At 35.9% G+C, this 19,160-nt stretch overlaps 1 protein-coding gene across 2 annotated transcripts; it reads left to right on the forward strand.

Moving 5' to 3' along the window:
* Positions 1–497: 497 nt before the first annotated feature.
* On the forward strand, positions 498–18,372 carry LOC107847939 (serine/threonine-protein kinase TOUSLED). Of its 2 annotated transcripts, none has more exons than XM_016692556.2 (16): positions 498–1,695; positions 4,033–4,122; positions 4,325–4,522; positions 7,166–7,222; positions 7,392–7,499; positions 8,262–8,306; positions 8,836–8,948; positions 14,062–14,128; positions 14,717–14,783; positions 15,385–15,482; positions 15,592–15,771; positions 15,898–16,108; positions 16,227–16,491; positions 16,634–16,688; positions 16,908–17,069; positions 17,798–18,372. In XM_016692556.2, the coding sequence occupies exons 1-16, from the start codon at positions 1,483–1,485 to the stop codon at positions 17,891–17,893; spliced, it is 2,025 nt and encodes a 674-aa protein (XP_016548042.2). In that variant the 5' UTR covers positions 498–1,482; the 3' UTR covers positions 17,894–18,372. The 2 variants fall into 2 exon arrangements, with proteins under 2 accessions (XP_016548042.2, XP_016548043.2); XM_016692557.2 differs by having other exon boundaries at positions 7,172–7,222.
* The last annotated feature ends 788 nt before the right edge of the window (positions 18,373–19,160 follow it).

Raw genomic sequence — 19,160 nt, forward strand, 5'->3', positions numbered from 1 at the left:
TATTTACACATGATAAGCATATAACATACATATATATACATATCACATACGATTGAGTACATATATAATATTTACTTCGGCCATATCTGGTAAACTAGATGGCCTAATGACATATATCAGTAACCATCCCTTGCATATATTATTATACATAATATACATACAATATACATACCGCTACTACAATATACACAGTTACGCATAATATACATATAACATACATATATATACCTACCACATACGATTGAGTGCATATGAATGTATACTTCGGCCATATCTTTTAAACTAGATCACCTAGTGACATATATCAGTAACCATCCCTTGCTAAAACTATACTACTTTTTGAACCAAAAGCGTACACATTTAAAAACATAGTGGACTATTTATGCTTGCGATTAAAATACAAGAATAATTTCAAACCATCCACAAACTTGAGGGACTAATCTAATCTTTGTTTTATTTTTACAATATGTGAAACAAACATCTTTGCTCCACTTTCTAATTGAAAAAAAAGTATCAACTTGTGTAGTGACACTTTGGCTTCTCCAAAAAGCTTTCCCCTATTTCCATTTCCCTCATAAGCCCCAATTCTAGTTTTTCATTTTCTTTTAGATACAAAACAATACGACCAAATCTAAAATCATTAATGAAATTTTCTTTCCTTTGCTCTTCCCAAAAAGTCCACACTACTTAGATTTCAAAAATCTCCCCCCTCTCAATAACTCTTCTTTAGTACTACTTTCCCTCTCTTTGATTCTTCCCCATTTTCCATTTTAACCCTAAATCTCTTCACTGTCCAAAAGGGTTGAATTTTTTCTTGATTTTACTACTCTTTTTGACTGAAAGGGGTGTCTTAGAATTGCTTTAAATCATTAAAAAGACACTAAAGTTTACATTTTTAATGTTGTTTTAGGTTTCTTGAAGTTTTGGGTCATTCAAATTTTGTCTTGTCTACTTTTGGGTCACATTCGTTTTGTCTGATTCTGCTGTTTTTGTGGTTTTTACAGCTCTTTGGACTAAAAGGGGAGTTTAAGAATTGTTTCAAATTATCAGAAAGACAACCATGTTTACTTTTTTAATGTTGTTTTAGGTTTCTTGGATCTTTTGGGTCACTTGTAGATGGTCTCATTTGTCTGATACTGCTGTTTTCTTGGCTTTTATAGCTCTTTTTGACTAAAAGGGGTGTCTTAAAATTGCTTCAAATTATCAAAAAGACACCCAAGTTTACTTTTTTAATGTTGTTTTAGGTTTCTTGAACTTTTGGGTCATTCAGATATTTTCTTAGTTACTTTTGGGTCACTTTCATTTGTCTGATACTGTTGTTTTCTTGATTCTATTAGCTGTTTTTGACTAAAGTGGAGTCTTAGAATCTCCTCAAATTATCAAAGAAACACCCAAGTTTGTTATTTTTGATGTTGTTTTAGGTTTCTTGAAGTTTGGGTTATTCAGATATTGTTTTGGTTGCTTTTTGGGACAGTTTTAAGAATGTCTGATGATGTGGTCATTCATTTTGCATCGAATTCTTCTAACCAATCTGACCAATCTTTGCCTGCTAAGATGGCGAAACTCGAGGCAAGAATGGTGGGGAAAGGTTCATCTGCTACATCACAGGGTAATTCTTGGCCTGCTCCAGCTATGTTTGGAGCTGCTGAGAATGTTGCTGAGCCTGCTGCATTTAGTGATTCAGATGATGATGATGTGAGTTTGTGAAATTCAGCTTGTTCTTTACATTTAGTTTGTGTATCTTAGCTATGGAGAAATGCTATTCCTATTGCTGTTTTTCTCTTATGAAGTACTTAATTTGCTAAATGCTGCAAAATCTCATAAATGGTATCCTTGTATGTAACTTAATTTGAGTTCTATATATATCTGTCTAGTTAATTACCTTCCTTACTAGTTTATTTTCGTTCGGGGTTCCATGTAGATAGGTACATTTGCAAGCATGGTTCACCTGTGCATCTCTGAAGTACTACTGAGTTAGAATACCCCAAACAGTGTCATTTGAACACTTGGTTAAAAAAGAATTTTGAAGAAAGTCAAGCGCACCAAGTGCGTTTGGTAACTAGAAATTCACAATAATAATAACTGTAGAGGACCTAGAGATCTATTAGTTTCAATCTCTATTAGTTTAAACTCCAGATTTTTGCTAATCACCATGACTCTAGGACAAAATCCTCGAGATACCACGTGCGAGATTAAAATTTGCACATCATTTTACCTATGGTACCTCTCCACGACATAGTCATGGAGTTTCAACTTGTAGAAGATGAAACTCCAACACATTATCCTTGAAGTTTACATTGTAATAACTATGTTGCTTTGACTCTTCAAAAATGTCAACGAGTGCATTTCGGATTCTCCAAAAATAGTGTATTTTGGGAGAATCCGACACGGATGAGGCATTGAAAGTGAAGAGTCCACACAACTAAGCATTATAAAACTCTCTCAAACCAATATGGAGCATTAATGATTTGTGAATAATTCAGCTAGTTTCAATATATTAAAATTGTACGTAGGATGGACCTCTCACAAAGTTTGTTAGAACGAAAACATCTTTTAGCCAAACTACTACATTGACACGATCAGCACTTACTACAGGAATTACGGAAATTTTGATAGAATTTGTAAAAACAAGAAATGGATTACTTGGAAAAGAAGGTAAGTACTTATCATAATGGATAACTAAAATAATATTAACAGTGAAAAATCTTTTATATCATTACGGAAATTTTGATAGAATTTGTAAAAACAAGAAATGGATTACTTGGAAAAGAAGGTAAGTACTTATCATAATGGATAACTAAAATAATATTAACAGTGAAAAATCTTTTATATCATTATCACTTTATGTCCTCAACCTTTGCCACTTGTAGTAAAGCCCGGGGCTATATCATTACCACTTTATGTCCGTATCGCATAGCTGGTATATACCATCCTACTCTGCTTATTGTGCCACTAAAAAAGGGCTGCTACTGATCTTGTCGTGTTCTTCACAATTTTGTTCTATGCATTTGAAAAGTATGGACGAATACCTAAGTATTCCAATGTATACTAAATAGGATTCGATGTATTTAGTATATCGGTTTCTTATGCACGCCTTATTTCCATCGTGTCTCTTTTTATTCAAGCTAAATTCCTGCAGGAAAAATCTACAACTCATTAATAGCAAATGTTAATGGTTTCTGGCCTTTAATTGTCTGGAATCTTTAAAAGAACTTATTCGATGCCATTAATGCGCTAAGGTCTTCCTTTCAAAGCTTTGTATCTTGTAGGATTCAAACTTTAACCAGTCTACATCTACTAAAGTTTCTTTCAAACCCCGTTCCTATAACTCCGAACAGGAATATTTTTGAGTTGTCAGAACCTAATAGTTTGTGACCTCAGCATTTTAATTAAAGACACCTCAGGTTGATTATGGAAGTGCATTGCATGAGTTTTTCCCCTATACTTAAAAATGGGAAATCTGGATCCAAATATCTGCAATCTTGGAATGAATTTGAGATTTACTTTAATAAGCCAGATTTTTTCTGTGGTATAATAACAAGTATTCCTTAACATGATCAGTGTTATTGAAAGCAAAAAGCAAAAAGCTCTAGGTCCGTTGGGGCTTTAAGCACAAACAAAGCGTGGCTTAAATGAAAAAAGGTGCAACTAGAAAAGTACATAACAAATATATGGACGGAGAAATTGAATTTTTTATAGTGAAATACAAATTGTTTAGTGTTGCCTCTCCGGGAAATGCTTATTCACTAGAAAAAAAAGTGTCTTAGAGCCTTAATGACGGCACTGAAGTGCAATTAGGCGTGGAGCCGAGGAGAAACGCTCAACATGGTTTGAGCCTCGCTTCTGGGCTTAAGCGCGTCTTTGACAAAACTGGATATGATCCGGAAGAACTAATTACTCAATATGCATTGTTCAAGCTACTGATTACAAATTTGCATTTAGTTTCCAGTGCTGCAAGTCGTTCTCCAATTTTTTGCTCTTAAAGCATAAGTTTTCATTTTCGTCCCTGACATTTCTCCTTTCCTCTACCAGAATGGAGTGGAATATCTCATACTAGCAAACACTCAGAAGCGGCGCAAACTTGAAGAAGACAACAGCTCATCTTCCATTGAACATGTGGAGGTATATCTTATGTGTGTTTGCTATGTTTTGTACATAACTTTCTTGTTCTTCTTGGCCAGTCCCTTTAGGTGTGAGGCATTCTAATTTCTGTATACTCTCTTTTACAACTATCCATTTTCTAGCCATTTTTTCTTAGTGTGTGTTTTCCGCTTACCCGTCTGGAAGAATGTATATGCTAATGCTGAACTAAATACTTTTCTAGACAACAGCTGATACAGTGAAAAAGACAGTAGAGAATACAGAAACAACCAAAGTGGGTTCAGATGTGAATAGACGAAAACAAAGCCGTAGTAGGGGACAAACTAATTCTGGTAGAGGGCGTGGTTCCCGAGTTAGTGATCCGACCAGGTTACAACCTGTTCCTGTGCCAAATGGTCAGTTCGAGAACTCTTACAAGAAGGTGAGTTTTTCTGGAATGATTTGACGTCTGTTTTAAGATGCATGATTCAGTAATGATTGAGCTTTTGAAAGGATACGTTTGAAAAATACTGGCGAACTTTTATCCAAAATTGACACATAACAAACAAGACAACAGAACCTCTTGCTTTATCAATGTCAACTCTGAATTGTTTAAGCTAAATATTTATATTAGGGCTAATAATTTATACTGTTCATTTCGTTATTGTACATTTACAATGGTAAAAATCGGACTGATGCTGTTAGTTGACACATTCTACAGGTTGAAATTAATTGAGTTTTCATTGTTGTAACATGTTTCCTATTTTCTTATGTCTTCCTTTATACCTTAGTTACTCTTGTTTCAGCATATTTGTGCTCTATTTTGTACATGGGTGATACTCCCTTGATTACCTTCTAATATAGTTTTGCTAAATCTTACCCCATCCCCCTCCAGAAAAAGGTATGGGCAACTCCCTCATGTTCTATTCTGGTTGTCTTAGTTTTGTAATCCCTCCTATCTCCAAGTTTTTTTCTAATATATAATGGCCAAGGTGTATTATTGTTTGTTGTTTGAATGCAAACATCTTGGTAACACCACCTTCCAAGTTCCACCAAATGAGGAACAAAATTATCCGGAATTTCAGGCAAAGGTTACTCTAGCTGATTTATCCCACATTTTCCTTGTGTTAATCGTCTAAGAAAGTATGAGTAGGATAACTCATATGTATAGGATCTTTCATAATAAAATTGTTACCATCTTGTTTGTTTGGAGACCCTTTCCTGGTGTTGAATATTGCAGTACTGTTAAGGTTATGTGAAAAACTGGTACATTGTACAATAAACTTAAGTTCACACCTGGTTCCTGCATATTTGTCACATCTGGTTAAGTAGAAGACTGATCTGGTGCAGTCTGATCCAAGAGACTATTTAATCCATAAGCTTAACCAAAAAGAAAAGGGAACTATTGTTTACTTCCCCACTTTCTATTCTGGTTGTAGTAGTATTGTCATCACTTGTATCTTTAGGTGTTATTCTAGTATTTGATGTGTCAATCCAAGGTGTATCTTTGTTTGCTGTTTGCAATGCAAACACCTTGGAAAGGCTTCCTTCTCCCAATATGTGACTAGAGTTACCATGTATTCTTGCTAAGGTTCTATAGATGATTTATCCCATCCTTTACTTTTATTAATTATCTAACCGAGTATGTGTAGGATACCCCATTTGTGTAAAATCTTGCTTGATCTCTTAAAGTTGTGTACCATCTTGTGTTGGCCCCTTTCCTGGTGATGAGTATTGCACTTTTTGTCAAGGTAATGGAAAAAGCTTGCACATTGATAGTAATCTTAAATTCACGGCCGAGTAACTGTATATTTGTCATATCTTCTGCAAAAGGGAAGACTAAGATACCAGTTAATGCTTTATAGATTTGTCTTTCACCTACTCTTTTTCCTTCTCCTTTTTTGGCACTTATCAGGCATTCATAATTATGCTTGATGTTTGGGTTGGATTGAACTGGATAAAGTCTTCTAGAAACGATTGGTTATCCTTGTATAGCTTTCCCTGCTGTGTAGTTATGTAGGACGCTACATAAGTAATTAAGCAAAATGATTTTTCCTTCTTTTTTTTTGACTCAAAAAAAGTTATGTAGGACACTAGCAATGACTTGTGAGATTCTGAACAGCATCTTGTCATTTAGGTTCTTTTGACCCAGGATTGTGCTTCTTCTACATGTAGTGTCTTAATCCACAGTGATGCAGTTGAGTTTGCTTATGTAGGCTTCCCTAGTTATAATGTGTTGCTTAATTCCCTATTAATATGAAAACTATTACTTGATAAAAAAAATGTGTTGCTTAATTGTTATGAATGCTTCGTTCCTACTCCAGGTATATTTGTTTTGCTGTATATCCTTCCCTATGGTAACAACAACCACCTCTCAGATCCAAACAAGTTGGGGTCGGCTATATGTATTCCCACTTCTTCATTAAGCTCATTTTGTACCATCATCCTATGTGGATCTTCTTCTTATATTGTGTCCTATCTTTAGTTTAGTTTGCACTGATATGAAGGATTTATAGGTCTTTCAAGACAACTTCACTCTATGGGGTTTTAGGTCCACCCCATCCCCTTTTAACGCCTTTTTCCATAGTTTCATACCTGTGGACCAATGCGTCTTTAGGTTGAGGCAGGACATGTCCAAACCATCTCAAGCAACGTTCTCGAATTTTATCCTCAGTCCATGCTACTTGGGATTTCTGACGAATGTGGTCATTTATAATCTTATATAGTCTTGTATGAGGATCTTTATATTCTTCTCTGGCCAAAGAAAAAATGTCCTGAGCTTCTGAATAGAGTTTGTGAAAGAAATATTACAAGATTGTTGTGTGTGCGCGTTTCTACGAAGCAGTGGTGGAGCATATAATAATTAAAATCCACTGCAACCCCAAAAGCCCTAATACTTAATTGTGAAAATCAATCTGTTTTTTAGAAGGTATCAAATCCAAATAGATTGTAATTCCCTATGTGAAGTTGATTAGGAAAGGTAACAGATGCATATTTTGTAACTTGACAATGAAAAGGATGATAGAATGCATAGATTGGCGGTAGTCTGTTGGTGGACTAACACTATCATTTTTGCTTGTTGTAGTTGCAGGATGGTTTGCCTAAAGAGCAACTTGGGCACAATGGACAGACTGCATCAGAAGTACGGCTTTAGTTATAGTTTTCAGATTTCTTCCATACTTGCAATTTCTATCTGATGGAATTTATGCCATAAAAATGGTTCACAAATCATGAATTTTTATCCGGTCACTCTTTGCTATTATTTATGAATTCTAACTAATCAAAATGATGTGGAATGCCCTTGACATTAGGAGGAAATCACTTCTTTACGGGCAAAAGTTGTGGCTTTGGAGGAAGAGCTTAAGAAATCTCGTCAAGAGGCGACGGATTATCAACATCGGTGTCAACAGCTAGAAAAGGTAAAACTTTTTGTTGGTTACCCAAATTACTGGAAATAATCTCGATATTGGATGATGTATTAACAGTCTGGTGTTTTTCGTTCCTTGTTTTGTATTTTCTTTAACAACATCAGTTATAAAGTAATTCCTGTATCATTTTATACTAAAAATATCGAATAAAATATATGTATTAGTAAATACATGTGTAAGGACACATAAAGGCCTAAAATTTGCCATAATCTGGTACCTGTTTGGTTAACCATCTTTTGCTACACTTGCATGTTTTCAATTATTTTTAATAATATTAATTTTGAAGTTATAAAAAGGTGTTTGAAATAAAAACATTATGTTTATTGGAGGAACATGAAATTTGTTACTCCATCTAGTCTTACCTATTAAATGAGCAAGTTAATAACATTAATTAAGAGGGTTATTTGACAAAATTACCCTTTCTCTCTCCTCAACATTAATTAAGAAGTATCGAAAGATTTCTTTTTCCCAGACCCCATTTTGTGGGAATACACTGGGTTTGTTGTTGTTATTGTTGTTGTCGAAAGACTTCTTAGGAAGTTGTCCAGGCCATTTATTGGACAAAAGTTAAAGTTGGAAAACACATATACTTTCTTGGTTGTTTGAAACATCACCTATCGAGGACCAAAAATCTGTTAACAAATTCAAATAACTCAGAAATCATTATTTATTGAATTACAGTCCCTAAATTGTAATCTGTATATTACTTGTCTGTGAAAGTTGATTTGGCGTTGCATTGCACACTTTGAACAGGAACTGAAGGATCTTAAAGATTACGAGCTGCAGACTAAGCCAAAGGTGTGCTCCTTCTGTTACTTTCTTCTTTTCATTGATCAAGTTTTGTGTCTGCCCTAGAAATAATCGATACTGATTGTGCAAGAAATTATTTGGTTTCTGAGGTTACCTTTGCGACCCACATGACCAAAGAAATATTTGTGCCACTGACTGGCTACATCATTGTGCTTGTTGCCAAATCAAATTTTGACACCCATTGCTATTACATTTTCCTAGCAAAATATTGTTTTCCAAACTTGGCTTTGTTAAATCTAAAAATGTTTGTTTTTGCTGGTCCATTTGTGGACATATTTACTATCTCATGCAAGTTGTGCGAACATCACCATTTGGCTTTCCTGTCAAAATTATTGCTGTCAAATTCTGCTTTGTTAGACCTATAAATTTCCTCTTAGCTGTGTCCCATTGTGTCTGCAATGATCTCGTGTCAACAAGCAGGTAAAAATACCAAGTTGAAGAAAAATGGTTAATGTTATTCCTGTTTATTGGTGTTCCCTCATGGCACTGGTTCATTTTTTTTATTTTTTGTCTGCAGAGAACGAAAATAATGTCGGAATTGCTAATATCTGTTTCAAAAGCCGAGAGACAAGAGGCACGAATGAAAGTGCGCCAGGAATCTTTGAGACTGGGCAATGTAGGAGTAATCAGGTATCATTCCTATCAAGGTTTTATTTAGAGCGAGCACTTTGCTGCGTGGTCTAGTAAATAAAGTAAGTTCAACAGATGAGAAGGAGCATCACGAGTTTGAGAAAGTGCAACGAGTTCCCATAGTTGTGTGTTTACACTGAGTATCTCTCTTAAGTCAGTTTTTTCTTTTTTAAAATAATAACAGTTGTGTATATCATAATTCATAACAGTACATTGGTTGTACTGAAAATCTTAACATGATCCTTGGATTTCTATGGTTGAAACAGTATCTTATATGTAAATCTGTTTGCACCAAAAACAAAAACGTCTAATCAGTTTGATCTTTTGTAGTGAGTTGGTACTGTCCTCAAAACATCTAGAGTTCCTCTCTTTCCAGATTGTCTTCCGGATACAAGCTGGGACAATCCTCCCAATCTCCTCCCAGCTAAAACGAACTTCAGTAATCTTAATAGGCATTGTCCAAGCTATGCCTCAGAGATTAGTGAATATCTCCCCTAGCTGATCAGCTATCCTGCAATGTGAAAATAGATGACTGACTGTCTCAATTTCTTCACCGCAAAGAAGCTATGCCTCTCTTTAGTTGACATTTGTTTATCTTGCTCATGGATAAGCTAAATATTGTACATATAGTCAGTCCCAATTAGCTTGGAAGTGAGGCTTTGTTGCTGTTCGTGTAATAATAGTATGGTGATGGATTCCATGGTGCATATTATTTTTATATAGAACTGAGTTACTGGCAAAACTAGAGAGTAAATTTATGTTTGGGACTCTGGATAAGCATTCTAGATAGTGATGTTTTAGGAGAAGTAGAAGTTGGAGAAAATATTTTAGCTTCCATAAAGAGGAATAATGGTGAGGTGAAATTTGATGAGATTGTGATGTCTAAATGCAAAAGATGTAGATACCTAAGCTCCGTCTTGTAAGAAGATGGCATAATAGATGCAAATGTAGATAGAAACAAGAGAAGGCTGATTACTTATCAAAATGAAAAAAGGGCATGAAAATAACATGGCTGAAGTGTGCTTCAGAAGTGATATCCAAAAGGGAGTAAATGTTGGACATCTAAGGTTCAACATGATGAAATTTTAAATATGAATGTTTAGATGGATGTACAAGATTGGACAAAATGAGATTGATCATATCTTGGCAGCAGCAAGTAATCACCCATAGAGGTTAAAAGAGAGGAAGTCTTGTTTGTCCATCCCCTTTTTTTAAACTAGTGATTGTATTGAAAGGAAAAATAGTCTAGCACTAAGTTGGTGCTACTTGCTAGTACAATTAACATAGTTATTGATCCTCCTATATAAAAACAAAAAGAAAGGATTCCTTCTATACAAGTTCCTGTCCCTGTAGCAAGTCTATGAAATGCTGAAGATTACATGGAAAAGTCAAAAGTGATGAGCAACTATATTCAGTCTTCTGCAAGTTATCAGTTTTTCCTTTGAAACATCTTGCATTTCTTTCTTTCCACAAAACCCAGAAAACACTAGCTGGTATTGTTTTCCGTCTCTTCCTTGCAGGTTTCCTTCAAAAACAACATACCAGTGTCATCCGGTAAGTGGGGTCTGCGGAGGGTGGGGGTTATGCAACTTTACCCTTACCTTGTATGAGGTACAGAGGTTGTGTCCGATAGACCCTAGGCTCAAGAAAAGCTTTTCCAAAACAGGTTTGAAATGATACAGGGGAGTAAAAAAGTTATGATGAAAATACTAAAACAAAGAAAAGTATTTAGTCAAGATAACCAAAGTAAAAGAAACAACAGTAGTAATAAAATTGAAGAATACCTACTCACCTTCTACCCTTATTCCTTCAATACTCCGCTGGTCAGTAGCTCTCTCACTGACTGAGGCATGGTAAATGGTATTTTGAATTTGTTAAAAAGCAGTGACCGCATCTGACTAGCCACAGAGCAGTCTAGAAACAGATAGTTGCAATTTTGAAGTTGTTAAAAAGCAGTGACCACATCTGACTAGCCACAGAGCAGTCTAGAAACAGATAGTTGCAATTTTTCCATTCATTGTTACACACAAAGCACCTACTGTATAATGACAAACTTCTCTTCTGTAGACTGCTTTGTGTCAGGCACGCCTCATGAGTAGCCAACCCCATAAAGCAACAACTTCGCAAGGAGTCTTTGACTTCAATAAGTTCTTGCATGGACAACTAAAAGGGCTGTTACCCTCACAGTTAATTATTTTGTAGCATGAATTAACTGAGAAAATTCCAATCTTTCCATATCCAGAAAAAACTGTCGGGTGTCTTGACATTTAAAGCCGCTTTCTCCAAATCATCCAATATAAGAGCCACTCTAGGTATTCCCAGTTAAAGCCATTCCTTCTAAAACTAATGCACCAACATATAGTTGTATGCTCGTTGGTCCTTAGGTGCAGCACAATAATGATTGAAGGTAACATGAAATGATGAAACATACCTAAAATCACCTAGAGGGAAGTTTTCTTAGAGAACCTACTGTTAGAATATGAGTAGGAATCGGAATAACATATAAAATCCTACTTGGAAAAGGATTGTAATGTAGTGTCCTATTAGGAAAAGGATTGCAATATATTCTCTATAAATAGGGCCTCAATGTAATAATGTAGTTACAACAATTCAATAATATTTTTCTCTTATATTTTCTCACATGGTATCAGAGCTTCCACGATCTTGGTAAAGAATCAAAGAGTTTCCGCTGCCGGCGGGCGGCTATAATCCATATATGCCGCCCGTCTGGCCAATGATTATGTTAGCAAAAGTTGGGTTACTGGCTCACTGTGTATCTTTCTAGTGACTATTTTCTCATATCTTTGCGTAGCACCATACATCTGTCTGTGACTACTTTTTCATATCTATTTTTCTTAGCACCGTACTTCTTTTTGGTAACTATTTTCTCATATCTGATTTGCGTAGCACCGAGCATTTTTCCGGACTACTGTCTCATATCTGAGTTGCATAGAATCATGCATCTTTCTGGTGACTCCTCAGATTTAATTTACATAGTTCTGTATGTCTTTTCGTGACTCCTCATATCTTTTTTAGTAGGGCGTGCCATCATTCCGACCCTGCCTATATAATTTCTCTTTTCCAGTAGGATCGTGCCGTCATTACGACCCTACTCATATAATTTCTATTTCTCAATAGGGTCGTGCCGCCATTCCGACCCTATACCTATTTCTCTTTTTCAGTAGGGTCGTGTCATCATTCCAACCCTACCCATATACCTTTTTTTTATTCAGATTATAGTCACTTTTCAGCCATCAAATCTAATAATCCGGCGTGTGAGCATGTTTCGGCTAAGTTTTCGGTGACTTTCATGTTCAAGATACTCGTCTCTTGATTTCGAGATGACCCGTATATTTTATATCAGTTTTCGGCAATTTTCCAGCGACACATCAACTTTACGACAATGTTTACTACTTTTCGGATCACTTTTTCAGTTTGTTCCATTTCAATTGAGGTCTTCTAGACGTTCAAAGCAGTCCTTATCAGTTTTCTTGCAGATATCTTCACCAAGTCCCTCACCGATTCTCATATTAGTTACATCCATAACAAGCTTGGTACATATGTCTTCTATGCACCAGCTTGAGGGGTAGTGTTAGAATATGAGTAGGAATAGGAATAACATATAAAATCCTACTTGGAAAAGGATTTTAATGTAGTGTCCTATTAGGAAAAGGATTGGAATGTATTGTCTATAAATAGGGCCTCAATGTAATAATGTAGTTACAACTATTCAATAATATTTCTCTTATATTTTCTCACACCTACAATCTTATAGATGCCAACATGCTCACAAATAGAATACTAAGCAAAAGATCCATATGGTTAATGACAACTTATTTTGGAGTAAGGTCTAGTTATTACGCTTACATTAGGCGTGGCCTTCTAGGTAATTCATATTTTAGTTAGTGACTTGTAAGTCCATTTAAGGATAAGTGTGAGAGTTAGATAATCTTTAGCTTTAGTAAATCTTGGTATGTCAAAGCTAAGTTGCTCGGACTCCGGTGTGGGTATCTGAGACGGGTGCGGATCTGGGAGTCAGATTCGTCAAAATATAAATTTTAAGATTCGGGGGTGCGAATCCGAGTGTGGATACGGGTGCAGGGATTCGGCTAAAAAAAATTAAATATTATAAATATAGAGTTATATTATAAATATAGGGATTAGGATTTATTTTAGTTAATTTACTATTTTTAGTTACTTTTGTCTTTAATTTTCTTTTCAATTAGGAATAATATTAATATTAGAAACTTTCTACCAAATATTGATATAAATTATTTTTATATCATAAAAAAATTTAACTATAAAAAATTAAAAACACAAGAACGCATGTACAGATGTACTCGATCGACCTAAAAAAACCCTTCCTAAAACCAAAACTACTGTATTGGTTATTTTTTAAAAATATATAACATAATTTTAAAAATAAATAAAACTGGTGAACCAACACAACACCAACGCCTAGAAATACTTACGCCTCGCCGACGCTGTCCCGTCGCCGTCGCCGTCGCCGTCGCCGAGAAATAGTTACTGTATTCCCACCCAATCGTCATCGATCATTAGCATGTCAACAAGGCACGTTGTTTCTATTTGTGAACCTTACAGTTCGCCGGAGTAGTCGTTCGGAATCTTTTCAGGTAAGTCGCCGGCCTATCCAATTTTTCCCCTCAAATTTCTTCTTAAATTTGGTTAACGAGTCCGAAATCATTTGACCGAATCGGAGACGGCAGAAGTGTCCGCACCCGCCCCAGTCTCGTGTCGAGACGGGTTCGGCAGCAAAACTGCCGAGTCCGAGCAACATAGTGTCAAAGTACAATTTTTCTAGTGCTGAGAATGAAATGGGTCTGAATAGAGCAAAATGGATACCTAGGATTCATATACCCGATCCCCCAACTAAGGATTACGTGTAGTTAATTGCTTGATTGATTGCTGTGATTTTGTTGGTGATAACTGATAACTATATAATAGGTATAGTAATAAAACTCTAGATTAACAATAATGAGCTGTATGCCCATCCTCTAAGTATCAATTTATTTTCCATGTTATCAAATATCATATTTTGAACCTCTTCATTTTTATGACTACTGATTCCTTTCTGTTCTTTGGTTAATTGCAGAGCTGGGACCATTATATCTGAGGCCTGGGAAGATGGGCAAGCACTAAAGGACCTCAATGCTCAACTTGTATGTTCTGTATTTTGGTGGTCTGGCAAGAGAGTGCTTGTTTTGCAGTTCCATTATATGGATACTAATATATCTATATACCGACATCGGACATAGTCACTGCCTGTCCATTTAGCTTGTAAAGTACAATAGAGCTTCAGCTTATGTCCTAACAACCATGCCCACATAAAAGAAGAGAATTGATTTAGAAAAAATCAGTATATTGAGAATGTAAGAGTTCAGTGAAGAATTAAATGATAGTTTAAATATGATGAAGGGTTAAGCTGAACACATCACTCCACTAATAAGTAAGATGAAGTGGTACTAGTTTATTTTTGCCTGGATCCGTGGACACACAAGAGTTGTTCGTCAAGGAAAGAGTTCATTTTACGTATAAAAAGGAGGGCAGGCGAAGTAACTTTGGAAATTTATGAGTCTATAACTTCCAGTTAGATTATTTTCAATCTGAATGTGCCAATAAACCCAATATGAGCTGATCCTGTGTGCTATTTAGTGTCTGGTGTCTCCATATTAGGTAAACTGCTAAACATTGCTTATATCCTAGATCCAATAGGTGTTATTGTTAATGGATCCTTTTGTTTTTTGCAGAGGAACTTATTAGAAACGAAAGAAGCTATTGAACGGCAGCGTAAATTGCTGAAGAAACGACAACCAGGTGAAGTTTTCCCTTTGAATACATGTACTTTCTCATGTTTCCTTCTCTTGGATTGAAATCTGGTGTTATTTTGGTGAATGAGTGGATTTTGTCCCAAAAAATGTCTTAACCGGTTTGTTTTTAGTAATGGCACAAATCCATAATAAAATATTATTATATTTTTTGGACTCGAATCTGCTCTTCGTCAAAATGGTTGCATGACATTCCAAAGGTCTAACTCAAGTTGGGAGATTTTCAAGTTCACTATTGTCTTGTCAGATGGCATGACAATAAAGCTGGAGGTTTAAGCACACCATATTTAATCTATATTCGTCTCTTGCTTGAGGCTTCAGCTCCAAGCCCATTTTTGAATTTTTTTAAAAAAGAGTGATTTCAGCAGCATTTATTGAAGATTTTGTCTTAGTATAGTTGCGCAAGTCCTATCAGCTTGGAAATAACTTTTTATTAAAATGACTTCCATGTTGGCTTCTTGTTCATGACTGTTTGTCATTATTTCAGCAGGAATAGCTGTTGATTTGATTTTTCAATTTCTTTGATTGTCCAAACTATGTTTCTTGAAATATGAAAGGTTACTCGCAATAAGTTTACCCTACCATTGCAGATAAAAGTGATGGAGGAGATGTGGAGGGAGGTTTGCAGGAAGAAGATTCTCTCATTCAGGATGAAATCTACAAATCCCGCTTAGCTAGCATCAAACGAGTAACTGTTCTCTTCCTTTTCTGAATATTTTTTCGCATGTCAGTTCTTTGTCATTTATGGTGCTGCTTGCTAAAATATTCTCTCACACCATCATATTAATTTTCGTTAGGAGGAAGATATGATAATGCGTGAGAGAGACCGGTATGAACTAGAGAAAGGAAGGCTGATTCGTGAAATGAAACGCATACGTGATGAAGATGGATCTCGTTTTAACAATTTTCAGATTTTGAACCACCGATATGCCCTCTTAAACCTTCTCGGAAAAGGAGGATTTAGTGAGGTGTATAAGGTAGGAATCTGGAAGTGGGTGTTAATTACATTTTTATTCACCAATTGGCAATGTAGACCTCTTTTTTTGTATTAATATACTGAGGAAAACATCCTTCCATTCACTTCAAATGCAAAATTCTGGCAGGCTTTTGACTTAGTAGATCATAGATATGTTGCATGTAAGCTACATGGACTAAATGCTCAGTGGAGCGAAGAGAAGAAGCGAAGTTATATGCGACATGCAATTAGGGAGTACAACATCCACAAGTCTTTGGTGCACCATCACATTGTGCGGCTCTTGGAAATTTTTGAGATAGATCATAACACATTTTGCACGGTCTTGGAGTACTGTAGTGGTGTGTTTACTCTCCTCTTTGTTGCATAAATCAATATAGTACAATTACTAGTATGCTCATTGCAATGAGGTATATTACTGTTCCCTCTCATATTGGTCACAAATATATTTGTCTGCAGGAAAAGACCTTGATGCAGTTCTAAAAGCAACACCCGTGTTGCCAGAAAGGGAAGCAAGAATCATCATTGTGCAGATTTTTCAAGGCCTTATTTACTTAAATAAAAAGTCGCAGAGGATTATCCATTATGATCTGAAGCCAGGGAATGTTCTATTTGATGAGCTTGGCGTTGCTAAAGTCACTGATTTTGGCCTAAGCAAGATAGTGGAGGATGATGTTGGATCCCAAGGTATGGAGCTCACGTCCCAGGGAGCTGGAACGTACTGGTGAGTGGTAGATTTTGCTGTCACACTGGTCTCGTATGTTTTTTACTGAGGTGCACTAGTTCTGAACTTACTTTTTCTGTCATCTCTTGCCTTCATAAACTATTACTAAGGTCCATTATTTCTGGTTGGATCGTTTCTTCAGGTATCTACCTCCTGAATGCTTTGAGCTAAGCAAGACACCTCTTATATCCTCAAGGGTGAGGCCTCCTGCTCTGCTTTCATTTGTTGGTAAATGTTAACTAGTACTCCACTGTCAACCAGGTGTACACAACATTTTCTTAAGTTCTTGTTTCTAAAGATCTTGGACTTAATACAGTGTCTGCATCTCAATTGATGCATATTGTCTTATAAGTCCACGACGAATGAACAGTTATTTGTTTATGAACTAAACTCATGACTTATATTTATGTAACTAGGTTGATGTCTGGTCAGCTGGTATTTTGTTGTACCAAATGCTGTTTGGTAAGCGCCCCTTTGGACACGACCAAACACAAGAGAGAATATTAAGGGAGGACACTATTATTAAAGCAAGAAAGGTTGAGTTTCCTACAAGACCAGCCGTCTCTAATGAGGCAAAGGTGAGTTTTTTCCTGTCCATATCTGACTACGTTTCTTAGCCGACAACGATTTGATCAATTGTCCCTATTTTACTTTTTATTTGTGAGCATTATCAAGAGAAACCGGAGGCCCTCAAAGTCAGTTAATACTGTTATTTCTACTAATGTGCAGTCGATATCTTGTACCTAATTTAAGATAGTGTATTAACCAATCAATGGTTTGCCTATCTTTTAGGTCATTTGATCCATGCTTTATCTCAATCCGCATCGACTACTATATTGCTAGCATGACAGTAGTCCAGACATGCCATGACCAGAAATATCGACTACTATATTGCTAGCATGACAGTAGTCCAGACATGCCATGACCAGAAATATGTATAACATATCAAGATTTGGAATCAGGATACTGGAACTTAACTGTCGTGTCCAATATAACTACTCTAGGCGAACCACTTAGCCTAGAATATGCCATGACACTTAGCATACTAGCTGGTTAATGAAACAAAATTCAATCAAGAAATGTACAAGAGACGTTAACTTAACTCTCGTGTCCCATGTGGTTACTCTAGGCCACGACACTTGGGCTTACTAGCTGGTCGATGAAACAAAATTTGATTAAGCAATGTACAAGATAAGTAACATTCCACCAGTATTTACTAGGACCTGTTAGGATTGTGTTTTCTTCCTGCCACTGATTCTTAGATCACTGGTTTTGTTGATTCACTCTTTTCTATTTGTTTGGGCAGGAGTTTATTCGTCGTTGTTTAACGTATGATCAAGCAGAGAGGCCAGATGTTTTGACTATTGCTCAAGACCCTTACTTGACATACACAAAGAAATGATAGGAAGATGTCAATCACCTCAACTTGGACAGAGAGTCGCGGTCTCTTGTCTATAAAAGTGGTTGCTCTTGTAATGTAGGTACAAGGAGTGGTGCTCGGGGGATTTTGTACAGTTGTAAAGCGCGTGTTATTTTTTGTACCTGTACTTTCATCTTGTCCACCCCCATGTTTTCCATTTTTCGCGTTTCTCTTCTTGGAAGGTCTTTTATGCCATTGATGAGTATATCGATGAACTGTCATGGCGATTAGGAAATCAATTGGGTAGATTCTACCTACTTGTATGTTGGTAGACGGTATACATACTTTGCTTGGAAGAGAAAAAAACATGCAAGAGAAGTGGTTGATGAAAAGATTTCATCACCTAATGTTTGTTGTTTAATCCTATTAAGTTTGTAACTGAATTTTCCTAAGACTTATTCTGATTCTGAACAACCTATGATAACAATTACTTCAATTTATGCAACTTATTTTCCTTTTTAGTTTGTTTCTAAACGAGCATCACTTTGTATATTTAGTAGTTCTTTAGTTTCAAAATTTTATATAACATGTTTGAGATCATAAGATTCGGATGATATTTTGATATATCATCTTTTGTTTACAACATATCTAATGTATTTTCATAAAGTGAGGTTTGCGGAGGGCAATGTACACAGTTCAGACCACTACCTCAGATGAAGTAAAGAAGTTTTTGGTAAACCTTTGGCTCATGACAGATAATAGTATAACAAGAACAAAGTGAGGTAGCACACCATTAGATAATAAAAGAAACAAGACACCCACAAAGTAATAATATGAACTGTCTATTTGAAATCTCAAACATCACCAAAACACTACGAATAAGAACCTACAAAGCACTATGAACTGTCTATTTGAAATCTCAAACGTCACCAAAACATCACGAATAAGAACCTACAAGGCACATGCATTACACTATGACTATCCTAAATTTCAAACATCACTAAAACGCCCCAAATAAGAAACTACACTACACATGCATAACAGAGTAGAGGCCCAAAATCATACATTATCTTTACTTTAGACACAAAATAATACATATTGTTTCAACTGGTGCACTAATAGTCCTTTTTGTTTAAAAAGTGGTGCATTTTTAGTCATCATCTCAACACTGTTAGTTCTTTTTAACATCAGCAAATTACCTTTCTATCACACTATTTTTTTCCCTCCAAAAGAAACCTCACCTGCAAAATGTTGCTGACAAGGGCTTGAATCAATTTGAGCCTTGAGATTTTCTGTGTCACTAGTCACT

This window comes from Capsicum annuum, chromosome 11 (genome assembly GCF_002878395.1).
Source record: "Capsicum annuum cultivar UCD-10X-F1 chromosome 11, UCD10Xv1.1, whole genome shotgun sequence".
Classification (NCBI taxonomy): domain Eukaryota; kingdom Viridiplantae; phylum Streptophyta; class Magnoliopsida; order Solanales; family Solanaceae; genus Capsicum; species Capsicum annuum.